Source organism: Salvelinus namaycush, chromosome 25 (assembly GCF_016432855.1).
Source record: "Salvelinus namaycush isolate Seneca chromosome 25, SaNama_1.0, whole genome shotgun sequence".
NCBI lineage: Eukaryota > Metazoa > Chordata > Actinopteri > Salmoniformes > Salmonidae > Salvelinus > Salvelinus namaycush.
The window spans coordinates 32,576,709-32,595,964 of NC_052331.1; the positions used below are offsets into that span (position 1 = coordinate 32,576,709).

The 19,256-nt window shown below is 45.5% G+C and overlaps 1 protein-coding gene across 1 annotated transcript; it reads left to right on the forward strand.

Moving 5' to 3' along the window:
• The first annotated feature begins 16,497 nt into the window (after positions 1–16,497).
• LOC120019812 (zinc finger protein Gfi-1-like) lies at positions 16,498–18,830 on the forward strand. The gene is made up of 6 exons (XM_038963224.1): positions 16,498–16,644; positions 16,886–17,077; positions 17,299–17,705; positions 17,820–17,957; positions 18,124–18,289; positions 18,588–18,830. The coding sequence occupies exons 1-6, from the start codon at positions 16,533–16,535 to the stop codon at positions 18,764–18,766; spliced, it is 1,194 nt and encodes a 397-aa protein (XP_038819152.1). The 5' UTR covers positions 16,498–16,532; the 3' UTR covers positions 18,767–18,830.
• The last annotated feature ends 426 nt before the right edge of the window (positions 18,831–19,256 follow it).

Sequence of the window (19,256 nt, forward strand, 5' to 3'; positions counted from 1 at the left end):
CAGCCACGGTATCTGCTCTGCTGTCCTGGAGCGCGATGGCAGGGACAGCCACGGTATCTGCTCTGCTGTCCTGGAGTGCGATGGCAGGGACAGTCACGGTATCTGCTCTGCTGTCCTGAGAGCGATGGCAGGGACAGTCACGGTATCTGCTCTGCTGTCCTGGAGAGCGATGGCAGGGACAGCCACGGTATCTGCTCTGCTGTCCTGGAGAGCGATGGCAGGGACAGTCACGGTATCTGCTCTGCTGTCCTGGAGAGCGATGGCAGGGACAGCCACGGTATCTGCTCTGCTGTCCTGGAGAGCGATGGCAGGGACAGTCACGGTATCAGCTCTGCTGTCCTGGAGAGCGATGGCAGGGACAGCCACACCCAGTTAAGTTAGCAAGGGTAAATTCTAACTGTATAAGAAATTAGTTAAGGTTTGCCAAAATTGGTTACCTATTGGAATGCAGTTTAAAAAATGGCCACATTGCAATACCCATACTAAGTATACCACTTAGAATGCATGTTCAATACATTGCTTCACACTAAATGGTATGCTAGTGTGAATATATTGGGACAGTCTCCCTTGACATTGAAGCAGCCACGCCCAGTCTGCTGATCCAGCTCTTCCCTGGTAGGACCGGTGGTGATGAGTAGAGACCATTGACCTATATGTGGTAACCTCCCCCAATGAGCACTCTGCTTTGATTAATCAGCCTAGTATCATGCAGCAGTCAAGCCTTGGGAAGGTCCTCAGTCACAGGGGTCAACTATAGGACAGGATGCTTGAAATGTTTATGTTAAAAATCACTATTGTGTGTGTACCTCACTCACAAGGTAAAATATTGATGACTCTTTGATAATTCAAAACAAATGTTATTACCATACATATTGAAGTTGTCTATCATTCATTGTTTATTAAATTATGTTAAAATCACATTACCCGTCCGCCTAAAAATGAAACTTTTTCCACCTCCTTGTCATGTTTGTGAAACGGTCTTTGAGATAAGATCCAAAAGGTCTACAGTTCATTTGAAGAACATTCAAAACGTTTTAGAATGTTACGGCATTCTGATTAGCCAAATTATGTTCTCTTTGCACAATTTTGCAAACTTTACAGTGTTTCTCATTTGTAATTATATATATAGACAGAGAGATAACAGTACAGTAGAACATCAATGGCGGATAAACTATTAAATAACGTTCAAGTACATAACAAACAACTGCCTAGCCGGTCGACTCAAACCCCGGTCTCACGATATAGAAAGATAAAACATTTAGATTTCTTCATCGCACTATGAGTTTGTTAAAATGTAGCCCTATCTGTAGATCACCCAACCCCTAAAAAGGAACCAATGTCTTCTCCTTTTCTGGATAAAATGACCGATAAGATCTTTCTCTCTCACTCTCAGTGAGAACATCACTGCTGTCATTCAGTCACATTGGGTCCTAGTGAACAGGTCACTGCCATTCCCAAGCTCTGTTCTGCAGAACTGGTTTCGCAAGAGAGAGCAACTGTGAAAGGAGAGCCGGACTACCCCATTTGGGGCCCCAGGGGACCAACCTTTTTTGGGCGGTGAAAACAGATAACTTCATGCATTTCAACAAATTGTGTGTTGAAAAAAATGTTTTAGAATGCTATTCTACACGTTTTGTCAAGAGGCTATGAGAAAATTTACAGTTTTAAAGCTAATTTCCTGCAATTCTATACTTTTGGCAATGGGTCAGAGAGAAAGAATGTGCTGTTTTATAGCTTATCTCAAATCAAATCAAATCAAATTTATTTATATAGCCCTTCTTACATCAGCTGATATCTCAAAGTGCTGTACAGAAACCCAGCCTAAAACCCCAAACAGCAAGCAATGCAGGTGTAGAAGCACGGTGGCTAGGAAAAACTCCCTAGAAAGGCCAAAACCTAGGAAGAAACCTAGAGAGGAACCAGGCTATGAGGGGTGGCCAGTCCTCTTCTGGCTGTGCCGGGTGGAGATTATAACAGAACATGGCCAAGATGTTCAAATGTTCATAAATTACCAGCATGGTCAAATAATAATAATCACAGTAGTTGTCGAGGGTGCAGCGAGTCAGCACCTCAGGAGTAAATGTCAGTTGGCTTTTCATAGCCGATCATTAAGAGTATCTCTACCGCTCCTGCAGTCTCTAGAGAGTTGAAAACAGCAGGTCTGGGACAGGTAGCACGTCCGGTGAACAGGTCAGGGTTCCATAGCCGCAGGCAGAACAGTTGAAACTGGAGCAGCAGCACGGCCAGGTGGACTGGGGACAGCAAGGAGTCATCATGTCAGGTCGTCCTGAGGCATGGTCCTAGGGCTCAGGTCCTCAGAGAGAGAGAAAGAAAGAGAGAAAGAGAGAATTAGAGAGAGCATACTTAAATTCACACAGGACACCGGATAAGACAGGAGAAGTACTCCAGATATAACAAACTGACCCTAGCCCCCCGACACATAAACTACTGCAGCATAAATACTGGAGGCTGAGACAGGAGGGTTCACATTTCCTGCTATTCTACACATTTTTCCATGAGGCTGAGAGATAATGTAGTAGTTTTAAAGCTAATTTTCTTGCAATTCTAAAGATTTTGCTATCCTATGGTATCTGGGGGTCCCCAACCTCAAATTATTTTGGTTGGTAGCCCCCTTGAATGTCGGGGGCCCTAGGGCATGTGCCCTGAGTGCCCATCCAGTACAGTCCAGTCATCTTGTAGTGCCTGTAATAGGCCTAGGTGGTTGAGTGAGAAGCCACCCATGGTTGACTGGTGCTGCAGCAGAACAGACAAATCTTGCATAGGATGACTGTGGATGCAGAACGTCAATTCAGTGGAGTCCTAGTTTTTTCCATTCAACACAAAAGTGGTTTTAAGCCCTAATTACAATAAAGGCCTACATAAAACCACATTTGTGTCAGTACCTACTATGGGCTGTCTGGCTCGGAAAAGGCAAATTTGTCCTAAATTTACTCATTACGATAGATTACCCTACAAGGAATAAGTAAATTACATGCCAAATATATAGCGGAAATAGTGGAGATGGCACTAAGATCTAGCAACTCCTGTTTGAAAAAGTGTTTTGTTCTCAGTCAGCTATGTGACACTCTGACCAGACTTCTCACACCTTATTTAGAGAAGAAAATCTCTTTGTCAAAACTAGGTCTGCAAAGCTACTGGTAATTTACCAAAGATAACTGAATCTTCTGTAATTTTGGTAATTAGCAGGTAATCTATGGCAATCTATGGTAACTTTGGTAATTTATACTTGAACAACCTTTAAATATATTAATGTAGAGTATTTTTATATCTGTGTCGACTTTCTGGTGGATAGGGAAAGGGAAAGTGGGATACCTAGTCAGTTGTCCAACAATGTATTCAACTGATGTCACAACTTCTGCCGAAGTCGGTCCCTCTACTTGTTCGGGCGGCGTTCGGCGGTCGACGTCACCGGCCTTCTAGCCATCGCCGATCCACTTTTCATTTTCCATTTGTTTTGTCTTTGTTTTACACACCTGGTTTCAATTCCCCAATTACATGTTCATTATTTAACCCTCTGTTTTCCCCATGGTTTTTGTGCGTGATTGTTTTATGTATGTTCGGTCCGTTATTGTGGGCTCGGTATTACGACATGTTATTGGAATATTTGAGTAAAGTTACTTGTGTTACTCATCTCTGCTGTCCTGCGCCTGACTCCTCTGCACCAGCTACACCCAGACCACTACAGAATCACGGAGCAAAAAAATGGAGTCAGCAGGAGCAGTCAACCCCTCTTTGGCGGCCGAGGAGCGTGTCCAGCACCATGCGACCATGTTGCAACGTCTCGGCACCGCCATGGATTGCGTGCTGCAGACGACGGACCGATGGGAGACAGAAGGAGTTCTTCCAGCGCCTCCACCGGCACCACTACAACAGGCACCACTGTTCACCCCTCCTTCACCCGGTCCCAGTGGGATTCGGCTCGCGCTCCCGAGGGAGTATGATGGGACGGCTGCCTGATGCCATGGGTTCCTACTGCAGCTGGAACTCTACCTGGCGACCGTCCACCCGGCTCCTTCGGGACGTGAGAGTGTGTCCGCCCTTGTCTCCTGTCTCTCAGGGAAAGCCCTGGAATGGGCCAACGCCGTATGGGGGCGTTGATCGATCATGCCGCCTGATCGATCACTACCGGTGCAGTCTGCATGAGGACGTCCGTCGGGAGTTGGCCTGCAGGGACACCACTCTCACGTTTGACCAGCTGGTGGTCCTGTCCATCCGGCTGGATAACCTGCTGGCTACCCGTGGACGTCCGGATCGGGGCCAGTCAGTTCCATCCCCCGCTCCAACGCCCATGGAGCTGGGAGGTGCTGCGCTTAGGGCGACCAGAGGAAGGGCCGTTCCCTGTACCATCTGTGGCCGCAGAGGGCACACTGCTGGTCGGTGCTGGGGAGGTTCCTCTGGGAGTCGAGGCAGCAAGCAGGACACTCTTGTGTCACCCCAGGTGAGTCGGCACCAGGCTCACTCAGAGCCCCCTGTTGCTCACATGTTTTGTTTATAAATTTTCCTGAGTTTTCCCCGCATTTCCAGCATAAGGCACTCGTAGATTCCTGTTCCTGTGGATATGCCCTTCCCTGTGCACGCCCTAGATAAATGACCATTAGAGTCAGGGTTAATTAGGGAGGCCACCGCACCACTGGGCATGGTTACGCAGGAGGGTCACAAGGAGAGAATTAGTCTTTTCCTTATTGATTCTCCTGTGTTTCCCGTGGTGCTGGGTCTACCCTGGTTGGCCTGTCATAACCCCACTATTTCGTGGCAACAGAGGGCTCTCAAGGGGTGGTCACAAGAGTGCTCGGGGAGGTGTTTAGGGGTTTCCATCGGTGCTACTACGGTGGAAAGTCCAGAACAGGTCTCCACCGTGCGCATCCCCTCTGAATATGCCGATTTGGCTCTCGCCTTCTGTAAGAAGAAGGCGACTCAATTACCACCCTATCGACGGGGGGATTGTGCGATAAATCTCCTGGTAGACGCAGCACTTCCCAGGAGTCACGTGTATCCCCTGTCACAGGAGGAGACGGCGGCTATGGAAACATATGTCTCCAAATCCCTGGGGCAGGGGTACATTCGGCCCTCCACTTCACCTGCCTCCTCGAGTTTATTTTTTGTGAAGAAGAAGGATGGAGGTCTGCGCCCGTGCATTGACTATCGAGGTATCAACCAAATCACTGTGAGGTACAGCTACCCGCTGCCTCTCATAGCCAGTGCGATAGAGTCAATGCACAGGGCACGCCTCTTCACAAAATTGGATCTCAGGAGCGCTTACAACCTGGTGCGTATCCGGGAGGGGGACGAGTGGAAGACGGCATTTAGTACCACCTCAGGGCACTATGAGTACCTTGTCATGCCGTACGGGTCGATGAATGCTCCATCAGTCTTCCAGGCCTTTGTAGACAAGATTTTCCGGGACCTGCACGGGCAGGGTGTAGTGGTGTATATCGACGACATTCTGATATACTCCGCTACACGCGCCGAGCATGTGTCCCTGGTGCGCAGGGGGCTTGGTCGACTGTTGGAGCATGACCTGTACGTCAAGGCTGAGAAATGTCTGTTCTTCCAACAGTCCGTATCCTTCCTAGGGTACCGCATTTCCACTTCAGGGGTGGAGATGGAGAGTGACCGCATTTCAGCCATGCGTAATTGGCCGACTCCCACCACGGTAAAGGAAGTGCAGCGGTTTCTAGGGCTTGCCAACTACTACCGGAGGTTTATCCGGGGCTTTGGTCAGGTAGCGGCTCCCATTACCTCACTGCTGAAGGGGAGACCGGTGCGACTGCAGTGGTCGGCTGAGGCGGACAGGGCTTTTGGTCACCTGAGGGCTCTGTTTACCTCGGCTCCCGTGCTGCTCATCCGGATCCCTCTTTGGCGTTCATAGTGGAGGTGGACGCGTCCGAGGCTGGGATAGGAGCCGTGCTCTCTCAGCGCTCGGGTACGCCACCAAAGCTCCGCCCCTGTGCTTTCTTTTCGAAGAAGCGCAGCCCGGCGGAGCGAAACTATGATGTGGGGGACCGGGAGCTGTTGGCTGTTGTCAAGGCTCTTAAGGCGTGGAGACATTGGCTTGAGGGGGCTAAACACCCTTTTCTCATCTGGACTGACCACCGCAATCTGGAGTACATCCGGGCGGCGAGGAGACTGAACCCTCGCCAGGCAAGGTGGGCCATGTTCTTTACCCATTTTGTTTTCACCCTGTCCGACAGACCAGGTTCCCAGAGCGCTAAGGCAGACGCACTGTCCCGGATGTATGACACAGAGGTCCATAGATCACACTCCCATACTTCTGGCCTCTTGCCTGGTGACACCGGTGGTGTGGGAGCTGGACACGGACATCGAGAGGGCGTTACGTACAGAGCCCACTCCCCTCCAGTGTCCAGCTGGGCGTCTGTACATTCCGTCTGCTGTTCACGACCGTTTGATTTATTGGGCCCACACGTCACCCTCCTCTGGTCATCCTGGCATCGGCCGGACTGTGCGCTGTCTTAGTGGGAAGTACTGGTGGTCCACCTTGGCCAAGGACATGAGGGTTTATGTTTCCTCCTGATCTGTGTGCGCCCAGTGCAAGGCCCCCAGGCACCTGCTCAGAGGGAAGTTACAGCCCTTACCCGTTCCACAACGGCCGTGGTCACACCTATCGGTGGACTTCCTCACCGATCTTCCTCCCTCACAGGGTAACACCACGATCCTGGTCGTTGTGGATCGGTTCTCTAAGTCCTGCCGTCTCCTTCCTTTGCCCGGTCTCCCTACGGCCCTACAGACTGCGGAGGCCCTGTTAACACACGTCTTCCGGCACTACGGGGTGCCTGAGGATATAGTGTCTGATCGAGGTCCCCAGTTCACGTCAAGGGTCTGGAGGGCGTTCATAGAACGTCTGGGGGTCTCGGTCAGCCTTACCTCGGGTTTTCACCCCGAGAGTAACGGGCAGGTGGAGAGAGTAAACCAGGATGTGGGTAGGTTTCTGCGGTCTTATTGCCAGGACCGGCCGGGGGAGTGGGTGGCATTCATCCCCTGGGCAGAGATGGCCCAAAACTCGCTCCGCCTCTCCTCCACTAACCTCTCCCCCTTCCAGTGCGTACTGGGGTATCAGCCGGTTCTGGCACCTTGGCATCAGAGCCAGATCGAGGCTCCTGCGGTGGATGAGTGATTTAAGCGCTCGGAGGAGACCTGGGACGCCGCTCATGTGCACCTGCAACGGGCCGTGAGGCGTCAGAAGACGAGCGCCGACCGCCACCACAGTGAGGCCCCGGTGCGACTGGGTCTGGCTCTCGACCCGAAACCTGCCCCTCCGCCTGCCCTGCTGAAAGCTGGGCCCGCGGTTTGTGGGGCCATTCAAAGTCCTGAGGAGACTGAACGAGGTTTGCTACAGGTTACAGCTTCCCCCTGATTACCCTATTAACCCCTCGTTCCATGTGTCTCTCCTCAGGCCGGTGGTGGCTGGTCCACTCCAGGAGTCTGAGGTGCGGGAGGTTCCTCCGCCCCCTCTGGACATCGAGGGAGCCCCGGCGTATGAGGTTCGAGCCATACTGGACTCGAGGCGTCACGCGAGGGGCCTTCAGTACCTCGTGGAGTGGGAGGGATCCGGTCCGGAAAGAGATGCTGGGTGCCGGTGGAGGACGTTTTGGACCCTTCGTTGCTGCGGGAGTTCCACCGTCTACATCCGGATCGCCCTGCGCCTCGCCCTCCGGGTCGTCCCCGAGGTCAGTGTCAATGCGCGGGTCAAGGGGGGGGGGGGGTACTGTCACGACTTCCACCGAAGTCGGTCCCTCTCCTTGTTCGGGCGGCGTTCGGCGGTCGACGTCACCGGCCTTCTAGCCATCGCCGATCCACTTTTCATTTTCCATTTTGTTTTGTCTGGTTTCAATTCCCCAATTACACGTTCATTATTTAACCCTCTTTTTCCCCCATGGTTTTTGTGCGTGATTGTTTTATGTATGTTCAGTCCGTTATTGTGGGCTCGGTATTACGACATGTTATTGGAATATTTGAGTAAAGTTACTTGTGTTACTCATCTCTGCTGTCCTGCGAGTCCTCTGCGAGTCCTCTGCACCAGCTACACCCAGACCACTACAACTGAAATGTGTCTTCCGCATTTAACCCAACCAGTCTGAATCAGGGAGGTGCGGCGCCTGGGGAACAGTCTAACAGGTTAGACTATATGGTTCAGCAGAAAATAGCCTAATTAATGAAAAAATTATCTAATCAACAATGCCATTATTTTCAATTAACTCTGAAACTCTTCCTACTATTAACTTTTTTCACAGCTGCCACCAGTTTGGCAGCAAAACATTTGCATCAAAGACATATTGACAAAGTAAAATAAATACAAGTGTGTAAAACATTTTGTAAGGATATTTCATGCTGAAACGCTTATATTAAACATTAGTGGTATTCACTAAGTTGATGGTTTATGCAGTGCCTTAAAGTATTCACACACCTTGACTTTTTCCACATTTTGTTGTGTTACAGCCTGAATTTAAATTGAGATTTTGTGTCACTGGCCTACACACAATACCCCATAATGTCAAAGTGGAAATATGTTTGTAGAAATTTTTACAAATGAATTAAAAATGAAAAGCTGAAATGACTTGAGTCAATAAGTATTCAACCCTTTTGTTATGGCAAGACTAAATAAGTCATTGTAAATAAGAATTTGTTCTTAACTGACTTGCCTAGTTTAAATAAAGCTTACATTTAAAAAATGTAAAAGTTCAGGAGTAAATATTTGCTTAATTAGTCACATAATAAGTTGCATGGACTCACTGTGTGCATGATTTTTCAATGACTACCTCATCTCTGTACCCCACACATAAGGTCCCTCAGTCGAGTAGTGAATTTCAAACACAGATTCAACCATAAGACCAGGGCAGTTTTCTAATGCCTCACAAAGAAGGGCACATATTGGTAGATGGGTAAAAAAAAAACGACATTGAATAACCGTTTGAGCATGGTGAAGTTATTAATTACACTTTGGATGGTGTATCAATACACCCAGTCACTACAAAGATACAGGCGTCCTTCCTAACTCAGTTGCCGGAAAGGAAGGAAACCGCTCAGGGGTTTCACAATGAAGCCAATGGTGACTAAAACAGATAAAAACCTTAATGGCTGTGAGGATGGATCAACAACATTAGAGTTACTCCACAATGCTAACTTAAACGACAGTGAAAAAGGTGAAAAGAAGGAAGCCTGTACAAAATACAAAATATTCCAAAACATGCATCCTGTTTGCAATAAGGCACTAAAGTAAAACTACAAAAAATGTGGCAAATAAATCAACTTAATTTCCTGAATACAAAGCGTTATGTTTGGGGCAAATCCTACACAACACATCAGTGAGTACCGCTCTTCATATTTTCTGCATCGTGTTATGGGTATGCTTGTCATCGGCAAGGACTAGGGAGTTTTTTAGGATAAAATAAACGGAATAGAGCTAAGCACAGGCAAAATCCAAGAGGAAAACCTGGTTCAGTCTGCTTTCCAACAGACACTGGGAAACAAATTCACCTTTCAGAAGGACAATAAGCTAAAACACAAGGCCAAATATATACTAGAGTTACTTTCCAAGACTACATTGAATGTTCCTTAGTGGCCTAGTTACAGTTTTGTCTTAAATCGGCTTGAAAATCTATGGAAAGACTTGAAGATCGCTGTCTAGCAATTATCAACAACCAACTTGACAGATCTTGAAGAATTTTTTAAAGAATATTGTACAAATATTGTACAATTCAGGTGTGCAAAGCTCTTAGAGACTTGCCCAGAAAGACTCACAGCAGTAATCGCTGCCAAAGGTGATTCTACAAAGTATTGACTCAGGGGTGTGAATACTTATGTAAATTAGACATTTCTGTATTTCATTTTCAATAAATTTGCAAACATTTCTAAAAACTTTGTCATTATGGGGTCTGTGTCTATTAAATACAATCCCTTTTTAATTCAGGTTGTAACAAAACCAAGTGTGGAATAAGTCAAGGGGTATGAATACTTTCTGAAGGCACTGTATTTCGGATAACATTTTCCAGCTTTGTCATTTTATTTAGATAGTTACAGATGCCTGTGATAATCCGAAATAGCCAAAAAGGCCACTAGATGTTATTTCATAAAATTCCAAAACAACTTTGAAAGTTATCAAAATCTGGTAGTTTACTGGTAAACTGAGACATTTTCCAATATTATACCCTCCTTTTGCAATCCTAGTCAAAACACAGATTAAAGTACATCAGTGGGGTCATTACTATTTGTGTGTGTGTGTGTGTGTGCGTGCGTGCGTGCATGCGTGTGTGTGTGCGTGCGTGCGTGCATATGGGTTGAAGTAGAAAAAGGGGTCTATTTTGTCCAAACAAGTCAAACATCTTATCAATATCAACAATGAGCTCTGAAGCAGTCCTGTTATGAATATTTAACAAGGGAGATTAAAACTACCAATGTACTGAGAAGACAGTAACCAGTGGCTACCAGGAAGACTTCAATGTTACTATGAATCATAGCTCTTCAACACAGAGCTGTAAATCAATAACCTATCAATAAGCTCTTTGCACTGACCGCTGTCAAGTGTATCAGAAAATCACACAACACGGAGAGCGTGGCTGTGAACCCTGACCTCTCAGCAACAAACTCCAACATGCTCCTGAAGAGGGGCACAATAACCAGGAAGCTCTGAGTAGATTTGCACACGTCTGTTTCCATGAGATTCCTAGTATTTGCCCACTTTGGATGATTTACAACCAGAAATTGGCCTGGCGGCTTGCTAACAAGGGGTCTTGTTGATCAGATTGATGAGGTGCTCCTGTTCTGAGGAGGTGATTTGTAACCTGTTTATAGCATCCAGCAAGTCCAGGAGAGAGTGTTTTCAAGAACTTCATTATTGACAAAATCATGCCAAAATATAGCCAAATAGGCCTACAGTCTGTAGCTGTATATCGTTTAGCTTTCTGTGCAGTCTAAGGAAAATGTACATTCAAGTTGCTGTTTGGTCCACTTTCTTGACTTTCGTAATTCATAATCTTATATAACATACAATACAGGGGGACCCAAACAAAAGAAGCATGCATGACTGATTGATGGAGAAACTGTAAAGATACACACTGATTTGAAGAAGAAATCTTATGATCATACACTCTTAGAAAAAAAGGTGCTACCTGGAACATAAAAAGGCTATTTGGCTGTCCCCATAGGAGAAACCTTTGAGGAACCATTTTTGGTTCCAGGTAGAACGCGATCCACAGAGGGTTCAACATGGAAACCAAAAGGGGTTCTCCTATGGGTACAGCCGAAGAACCCTTTAGGAACCCTTTTTTTTCTAAGTGTAGGACAGTTGGAAAAGAAATGAGACACAGTGTGGACAGAAGGGCACTATAGGGTTTTCTTCCTCATAACCACTGATTTACTAGTTCAGATGACAAGATTTGAAGGGAGAACAAGATGCTATCCCTCTGAGAGAAGAACTGTCTTGTGGTTTTGTTTCGACTGCGACACAGTAAATCATGCATTGTGTTCTCGATTGCAGCCCTATCTGGAGGGAGCAGTTGGCAGCTGGGGGTTCGGTCAGATTTGGCTTGTTGTTCCCATTGGGCTGTGGTTGAATGAGGGGAGGCAGTGGGTGAAGTTAAAGTAAGGTTTGTGTGTGTGTGTGTGTGTGTGTGTGTGTGTGTGTGTGTGTGTGTGTGTGTGTGTGTGTGTGTGTGTGTGTGTGTGTGTGTGTGTGTGTGTGTGTGTGTGTATGTGTGTGTGTGTGTGTGTGTGTGTGTGTGTGTGTGTGTGTGTGTGTGTGTGTGTGTGTGTGTGTGTTTCCTTAGCGCTTCACGTTTGTGTGGTTTGCGTGAGTGGGCCAGAGGAACTTGTGAGGTGATTAGATAGCGGTGTGGTTTTTATAGAGATGTCTCAACACTGATGGAGGCTCCACAACAGACTCCACTCTTACTGGATTCCAACCCCCATGATCTGCCTCTGACTGCTTGATGTACATAGGGGAGACTATTTTGATACACTGTGTAGATTAATATTCTATGGTAAATTTGACAAGAATCCAAACATGCTTGAGTCACATGAGCTACATAATGGACTGTGGAGGCTCACAGTCCACTGAGCTGTTGATAATGTCTGAGAAAACCTGCTCGGCTTTATAAAAGCCACAGATACATAAGATTAGTCTATCAGTGGTATGCTTATTTTGGTACCTTTATTTAACGAGGCAAGTCCGTTAAGAACAAATTCTTATTTACAATGACGGCCTACCCTAACCTGGACCAGACTGGGCCAATTGTGCGGAGCCTTATAGGACTCCTAATCAAGGTCGGTTGTGATACAGCCTGGAATCTAACCTGGGTCTGTAGTGACGCCTCTAGCACTGAGATGCAGTTCCTTAGACTGCTGCGCCACTCAAGAGCTTATCAGACCTTACTTTAAAGTCATTTGCCTTGTTGCAAAAGGTGACCCATCACTTTAGAGTGGAATGCAGTCAAGAAGATTCAGTTTAAACTTTCAGGGCTGGTTTCCCAGACCTAGTTTAAGCCTAGTCCTGGATTTAATAGCACTTTCAATGGAGAATCTCCATTTAGCACAATTTTTTAAGTCCAGGAGTAGCAGACTTAATCGGGGTCTGGAAAGCAACCCTCAAATAACTAACATATTGCACAGCCATGTTTTTTGAACTGCTGAGTTGTCTTCTGAAAGATTCACAGGGACTTTGTGGTGTTTAAGCGACAGCATTGCACAGGTAAAATACTATATATACTTTCCAGGAACAGCAGTCACATACTTTCTCTCTGCGCACATATGGTTTCAAGAACATTAGCTTGAGCTGCAGATATAGACTGGTGGTTCAGAGACAGCAAGTCAAAGCCCACGTTTATTTCTATAGCATGTTTGAGAAAGTTGAAAGAAAAAAACCACAAGCTGTTATCACAGCGACTCTTTGCAGCTATTTCAATCACATATTTGGCTGAGAGACTGTAGCGTTTACCACCAGGGTCTCTGGATGGTGAGAAAAGGAGAGAGAGAAAAAAAGCCCGACTGACGAGATGATGACCTGCCGCAGCATTGATAGCGCCTGCTCTGCACTGTGTTTGGTTTCCTGTTCTGGCTCTGAGTTTACACTCTCCAATTCCTTCAGCTCTGCTCAGATAGATATCACTCTGCAATACTGCACAAGGTCAGTCTGCTTTGCCTTTACCTAAATGCAGTGTGATTGTGATTGACTGCTCAAAAGGATGCAAAGATATTTGCACCCCTTTTCATTTTTTTAATAGCTTATACGGTCGTTATTATAGACAAGACAGAGTGTTGGGCTTGATGCACTTGATGCTCTTAGTCTGCTTGATGCTCTTAGTGCCTCAGACACCATATTAAGTCTGTACAGTACTGTGCATGTCAAGCTATTTGTCTAATCAGTCTCATTCTCAAGACCCTAAAGGGCACATAAAGGTGCATCCTCCACTGAGGTCCCATGGAAATGGGATTTTTCCCTCCAGATATCTTGATGCAGATCAAAACTTCAGGGAACAAAAACTCAAAAGATTATACAGATTTCACCGACCCAGGTTCAAATAGTATTTGATTTGTTATCTTTCAAATCCTCCGAGTGTTTGATTGAGTCTGTCTGATGGAGTCCCAGATGGGAGAGGTTTGCACTTGGGTCTATTGCATTGGTTCAATTTTACCAGGCAAGCTCAATCAAGCCAACTCAATTATTTGAACCCAGATCTGATATCAAATCCATAAAGAGAAACAATGAAGGCCACTATGCCCTGCCCTGTGTGTAAGAGTAGGCATGTGTGCATCAAGTGACAGTACGTCTGGCTTTCAGGTTGGAGGCCTTCTATTCCAGTGAACTCCATCCAGTGACAGTCTGTCTGGTTTTAAGGGTGGAGGCCCTCTATTCCAGTGACTGGAAGATAGCCTAGTGGTTAAAGCGTTGGGCCAGTCACCAAAAAGATACTGGATCGAATCTTCGAGCTGACAAGGTAAAAATCTGTTGTTCTGCCCCTGAACAAGGCAGTTAACCCACGGTTCACCGGTAGGCTGTCATTGTAAATAATAATTTGTTATTTACTGACTTGCCTAGTTAAATAAAGGTTACATTTAAACAATAAATGAAAAACCCCATCCAGTGACAGTCTGTCTGACTTTCAGGGTGGAGGCCCTCTATTCCAGTGAACTCCATCCAGTGACAGTCCGTCTGGCTTTCAGGGTGGAGGCCCTCTATTCCAGTGAACTCCATCCAGTGACAGTCCGTCTGGCTTTAAGGGTGGAGGCCCTCTATTCCAGTGAACTCCATCCAGTGACAGTCCATCTGGCTTTAAGGGTGGAGGCCCTCTATTCCAGTGAACTCCATCCAGTGACAGTCCGTCTGGCTTTAAGGGTGGAGGCCCTCTATTCCAGTGAACTCCATCCAGTGACAGTCCGTCTGGCTTTAAGGGTGGAGGCCCTCTATTCCAGTGAACTTCCACCTGTAGGAAAGTGAAAACCAGGAGAGAAGACAACAATGGGCTATTCATGTCAGTCAAGATGCCTGGTCAGTTCAATACACAAATAGTTCAGATAATGAATGGTTACGAGATCCATTTAAAGGAATGTTTAGGATCTTTCTGAAATTACACAGCTTCTGTGTGGGCATTGGCACTGTCACGACTAAGGATAAGTCTAGCCAGCCCATAACCCATAGGTCTAATATTGGAAACATCATTACAAACTCACAGCCCTACCTTGAGCTGTAAATAGACAAACAGAGTAAAATTGGGATATGAAAAAGCTGCTTTGGAACATGAGTTGTCTGTGGGATTTTTTTTGTTATGATTCATTGGGTGTTGTGTTATTAATGTTTGAGGAGGTATAACTTTGTTATAACATCAAATCAAATTGGTTGAAGTCATTTCATATGACTTGATTGTCAAACAAGGTAGAACAATTGAAATATGCGTACAAATGATAAGAATAGCCCTTTATGTCATTAGCGATCAGGCCTAATCACTGTCTATTTACTGAAAGTTGTGCAAAAAAAATCTGAAGTTCAGGAAGTTGTCAGCTGTTTAAAGGTCATGACAGCCGCACAGCCGCTGTGTTCAGATGAGAGAGGAGGGACGCTGCAAGTTGCGCCTATTACGCATGTGGACACCGTGTACGGGTAGGTCTCAATGCATTAGACTGAAATAACAAAAATTGTAACTGAAACAGTTTTGTTTCTTGACAATTTTAATAATGTAAACTAAATGTTAATGCTTCTATGTGTGGTTGATAGAGTGTCAAATGTTTTAAGGTAAAGAATTAAATACTTTTGGGGGGGGGGGCAATACTTCAGATGTCAAGTGATTTATCAATTACTTACAGTTGCAATGTGTTGGAGGTGTTAGTTGTTAATCAAAAGGCTCTGTAAAAAAAAAATAAGCACGGGTAAGTAACTTCAGCTATGAGTATCGAGCATGTGTTCCAACTTTGCTTATCTCAAGTTGTGCTTGCAGGTTCAACTAACAACGTTCTTTCCCACACCGTCCAGAAATCGATATCACTTTGCTTTCAGACAACTTCGAACACCAACCTTGAACACGAAAATCCTCGCAATGATTTAATTTGAAGCTTAGTGATTTCTGGAATAGGCTAAATGACAGCATCTCAGTTCACTCCAACTTTTTTAAATCAAAGGCGAGCCTACCCCTGGGCACAGACGTCTATTCGATGTCTATTCAACGTTGGTTCAACGTAATTTCATTGAAATGACCTGGAAACAAGGTTGATTAAACCAGTGTGCCCAGTGGGTACTGATACAATAATAGAGCCTTGACATGCTTTTGCATTACGCATTTGGATAAGATACATTTGGAAGAAGTTATTGGGTCTATACGGGTGAATTAGCCAGCATGTTAACTGACGGCGGGTCAGTAAGGGATACCTCAGGTCCGCACTTGGAGACGGTTGCATGGAGAGGGCTAGTCACCTTGCCGTGCATGCGTCATTAATGGGATATCATTGCCGGTGGGTGAGCTCTGAGAAGGTACCGCAGGATCCGTTTACATTGACATGGGCCTAGTTGCATAAGCCATTAATGAAGGGAGGGTTACGGCTTTAAATCGACAAATATTCTAAAGACTCCACATCATAATCAAAGAAATTCCAATAAGATTATGTCCATTTAAACCCAATGCACACACGTTAAAACCAATCACTGTAACAAATTATATTCTGTCATCTGATTCTGAACAAACTCAAATATTACCTGTCATGAAAGGAAACAACTACTATGGCCTCTTAATGACCTTTTTGAAATATGATAAGTTGTGGTATTCAATCACACACTCCGTAGACCGTGGAGGGCAGTAGTTCCTCTGGCCACCTGTCTCACAACACCTGGTGAACGCGCAGGTGCCTTTGGGCAATGCGCATGCTTCATCTCCTGCCAAAAAATCCCTATGCTGGATGAACCTGTCAACCAATGGTATTCAAATCTTTCCAGAGATAAAATAGGTCCGTGTGGACGAAGAGGATTTCATCACAAGTGACCAGGGATCTTGACAGTCACACAGCAGAGAATAACCATGCCGAGGTCATTTTTGGTGAAGAGTAAACGAGCACATAGCTATCACCAACCACGATACCTGGATGATGACTACATTAGAATGGATACTATTTTAGCCCATATATGCGCAGGTATGTCTATATGTGATACTGGTCTCAATGTATGTCATGCCTAGGCCTGGACTTAATTGTAATACATTATGCACGTTACACACAAGTCTGTTTGGATATGGATACGATTCAAATTTCTCTAAATACGCGTGGAATGTTTTATGTTTACTTTTTAGAATTCACAAATAAAATATAAAACTGTGACGAATATTATGAGCTTGAATTAAGTGCCAGTCCTTGCTCTCTTTCTCTATGGCTATAGAAAGCAAATTGCAGGTTGAGTTTGAGGGGAACTGTGACGCGCAGGTTGCTCCTAACCTCTCCCCCGAATCCCGTCTGGTGCACACGGCTGACCACTCCCCCATCTACCCGCTGAGCTGCGAGGGCAGCGTGTGCGACCGCTTCTCGGACTATGACGACTACTGGCGCCCTCCATCTCCATCTGCATCACCAGGTTTGTGTTTATAGTTTGTTGTGATGTCATCATTACGCATATGCGCACTGCATCTCCAAACATGGTTATTTGAGGCTGTCCCTCTGCTTTTCATATTTTAGCACTTTTATCCTTCAATATAGGCTACCAGAATATTAAAGGGTGTATTATTTAATAACTATTACCTATTTTTGTAAATAGTATTTGGAAACGTGACGACTCATATTCCAAATGTTTTCCAGATTCGGAACAATGTTTCACTCCGTCAGCAGACGACGCTCACCCTTTCGCCATTCCATTTCGCCCTTACCCATGGATTACCTACTCTGGCTCCGAGCTCAGGCACCTTGTGCAGCGAACATATCAACACAATCTCCCCACAACCCTGGAGCCCGACATACAGATGGGCCTCTATGGATCCGAGGATGGTGCCACCAACTCCCTCATTTACGCACAGAGGGGCCCACACACTGGATTTTACAGGGACTTTGGGTCTACGGTGTTCCCTACCTATAGAATGCGGGACGCCGACCAGTTATATTCGGACCTCAAGCTGAAGACCAAGGCCTCTGAAATCAAGTCTGAATCCGATCTCATCTGTTCCCGTCTAGAACCAAGTGGATCGTACAAGTGCATCAAGTGTTGCAAGGTGGGCCACACTCCTCTATCACAACGTATGGCAACGATAAACAATTGTTCGGTTTCAATTGGGTGATTGTCACTTATTAACACATAATAACATCTCTTTCATCCTTTCCTAAAGGTATTCTCGACGCCCCACGGGTTAGAGGTTCACGTTCGTCGGTCGCATAGCGGAACTCGCCCCTTTGCCTGTGGATTGTGTGGGAAAACGTTTGGGCACGCAGTGAGCCTCGAACAACACAAGGGCGTTCACTCACAGGTAAGGCCCAAATGCCTATGTCACTTAATATTTGGACCTTTAGGCCTACTTTCTCCTATGCCTATTGGGATTCAATACCACGTGTTATGCATGCGTAAACGACAAACGCAATGGATGAAATAAAAAGGTGCATGTCACATGCACTCACATCTTACCTGGTTCACAGGAGAGGAGCTTCAACTGTAAAATATGTGACAAAAGCTTCAAGCGCTCATCCACGCTGTCCACGCACTTGCTTATCCACTCCGACACGCGGCCCTACCCTTGTCAGTACTGCGGGAAGAGATTCCATCAGAAGTCCGACATGAAGAAACACACCTTTATCCACACAGGTGAGAGATCCCGCATCCACCACAAAAGATAAGTTAATGATTTTAAAATATGATATAAAATATTTTACAAACGCCTGTTATTAAAAGTGTTAACCAAACAAAAATACACTTTTCCCTCTGGGTCAGTTCAATTAAATTACGTTAAACCAACGTGGAATAGACCTTGAATTGACGTCGGTGCCCAGTGGGTATGCATATTATGCTTCTAAAAGTCAGACAATTAGGCACGAGAACAATCACAGCAGATATGGAGAGCTCAAAATGACACTTTCATAATGCAACTTGTTTACATTATCAGGTGAGAAGCCGCACAAGTGCCAGGTATGCGGGAAGGCCTTCAGTCAGAGCTCCAACCTCATCACGCACAGCCGCAAGCACACAGGCTTCAAACCGTTCGGCTGCGACCTCTGCGGCAAAGGATTCCAAAGGAAAGTGGATCTGAGGAGGCACAAGGAAACACAACATGGATTGAAATGAAAAACTGTCAACACCGAAAAACTGTGCTGGAGAATTCGATTATTTTAATACATGTAGCGTAAATATGTCCCTTTCAAAATACGTTTATGTTATTCTATCATTGCTTGGCTATATGCCTAATTGTTTTCATTCTTGAATTCTTGTTTTGAAAATTAAACATGTATTTATTAAATAGGCCTATAGATTTTCATTAGCTACAGGCCAAATTCTGAATATCATTTCACACAAGACAAAAATACAGGATTTAAAAGTTTTGGTTGTGATCCACAAGGATTGTATTTGCGCATAATTCGTTTTAGCCTAGCCTATTTGTTTTCTTCTCGAGAAGAAACCGGCTAGTTAACTTCTATATGCTATAGCTTATTAGTCTATTTATCGGAACATTTTAATATTAATGCCTGTTTAATTAATTAACGCCTTTAATTATCCAACACGGTCGCTTTATAATCTGCTGTGTATACAGAATCCATGGTGAGGAAAGGAGAATTTA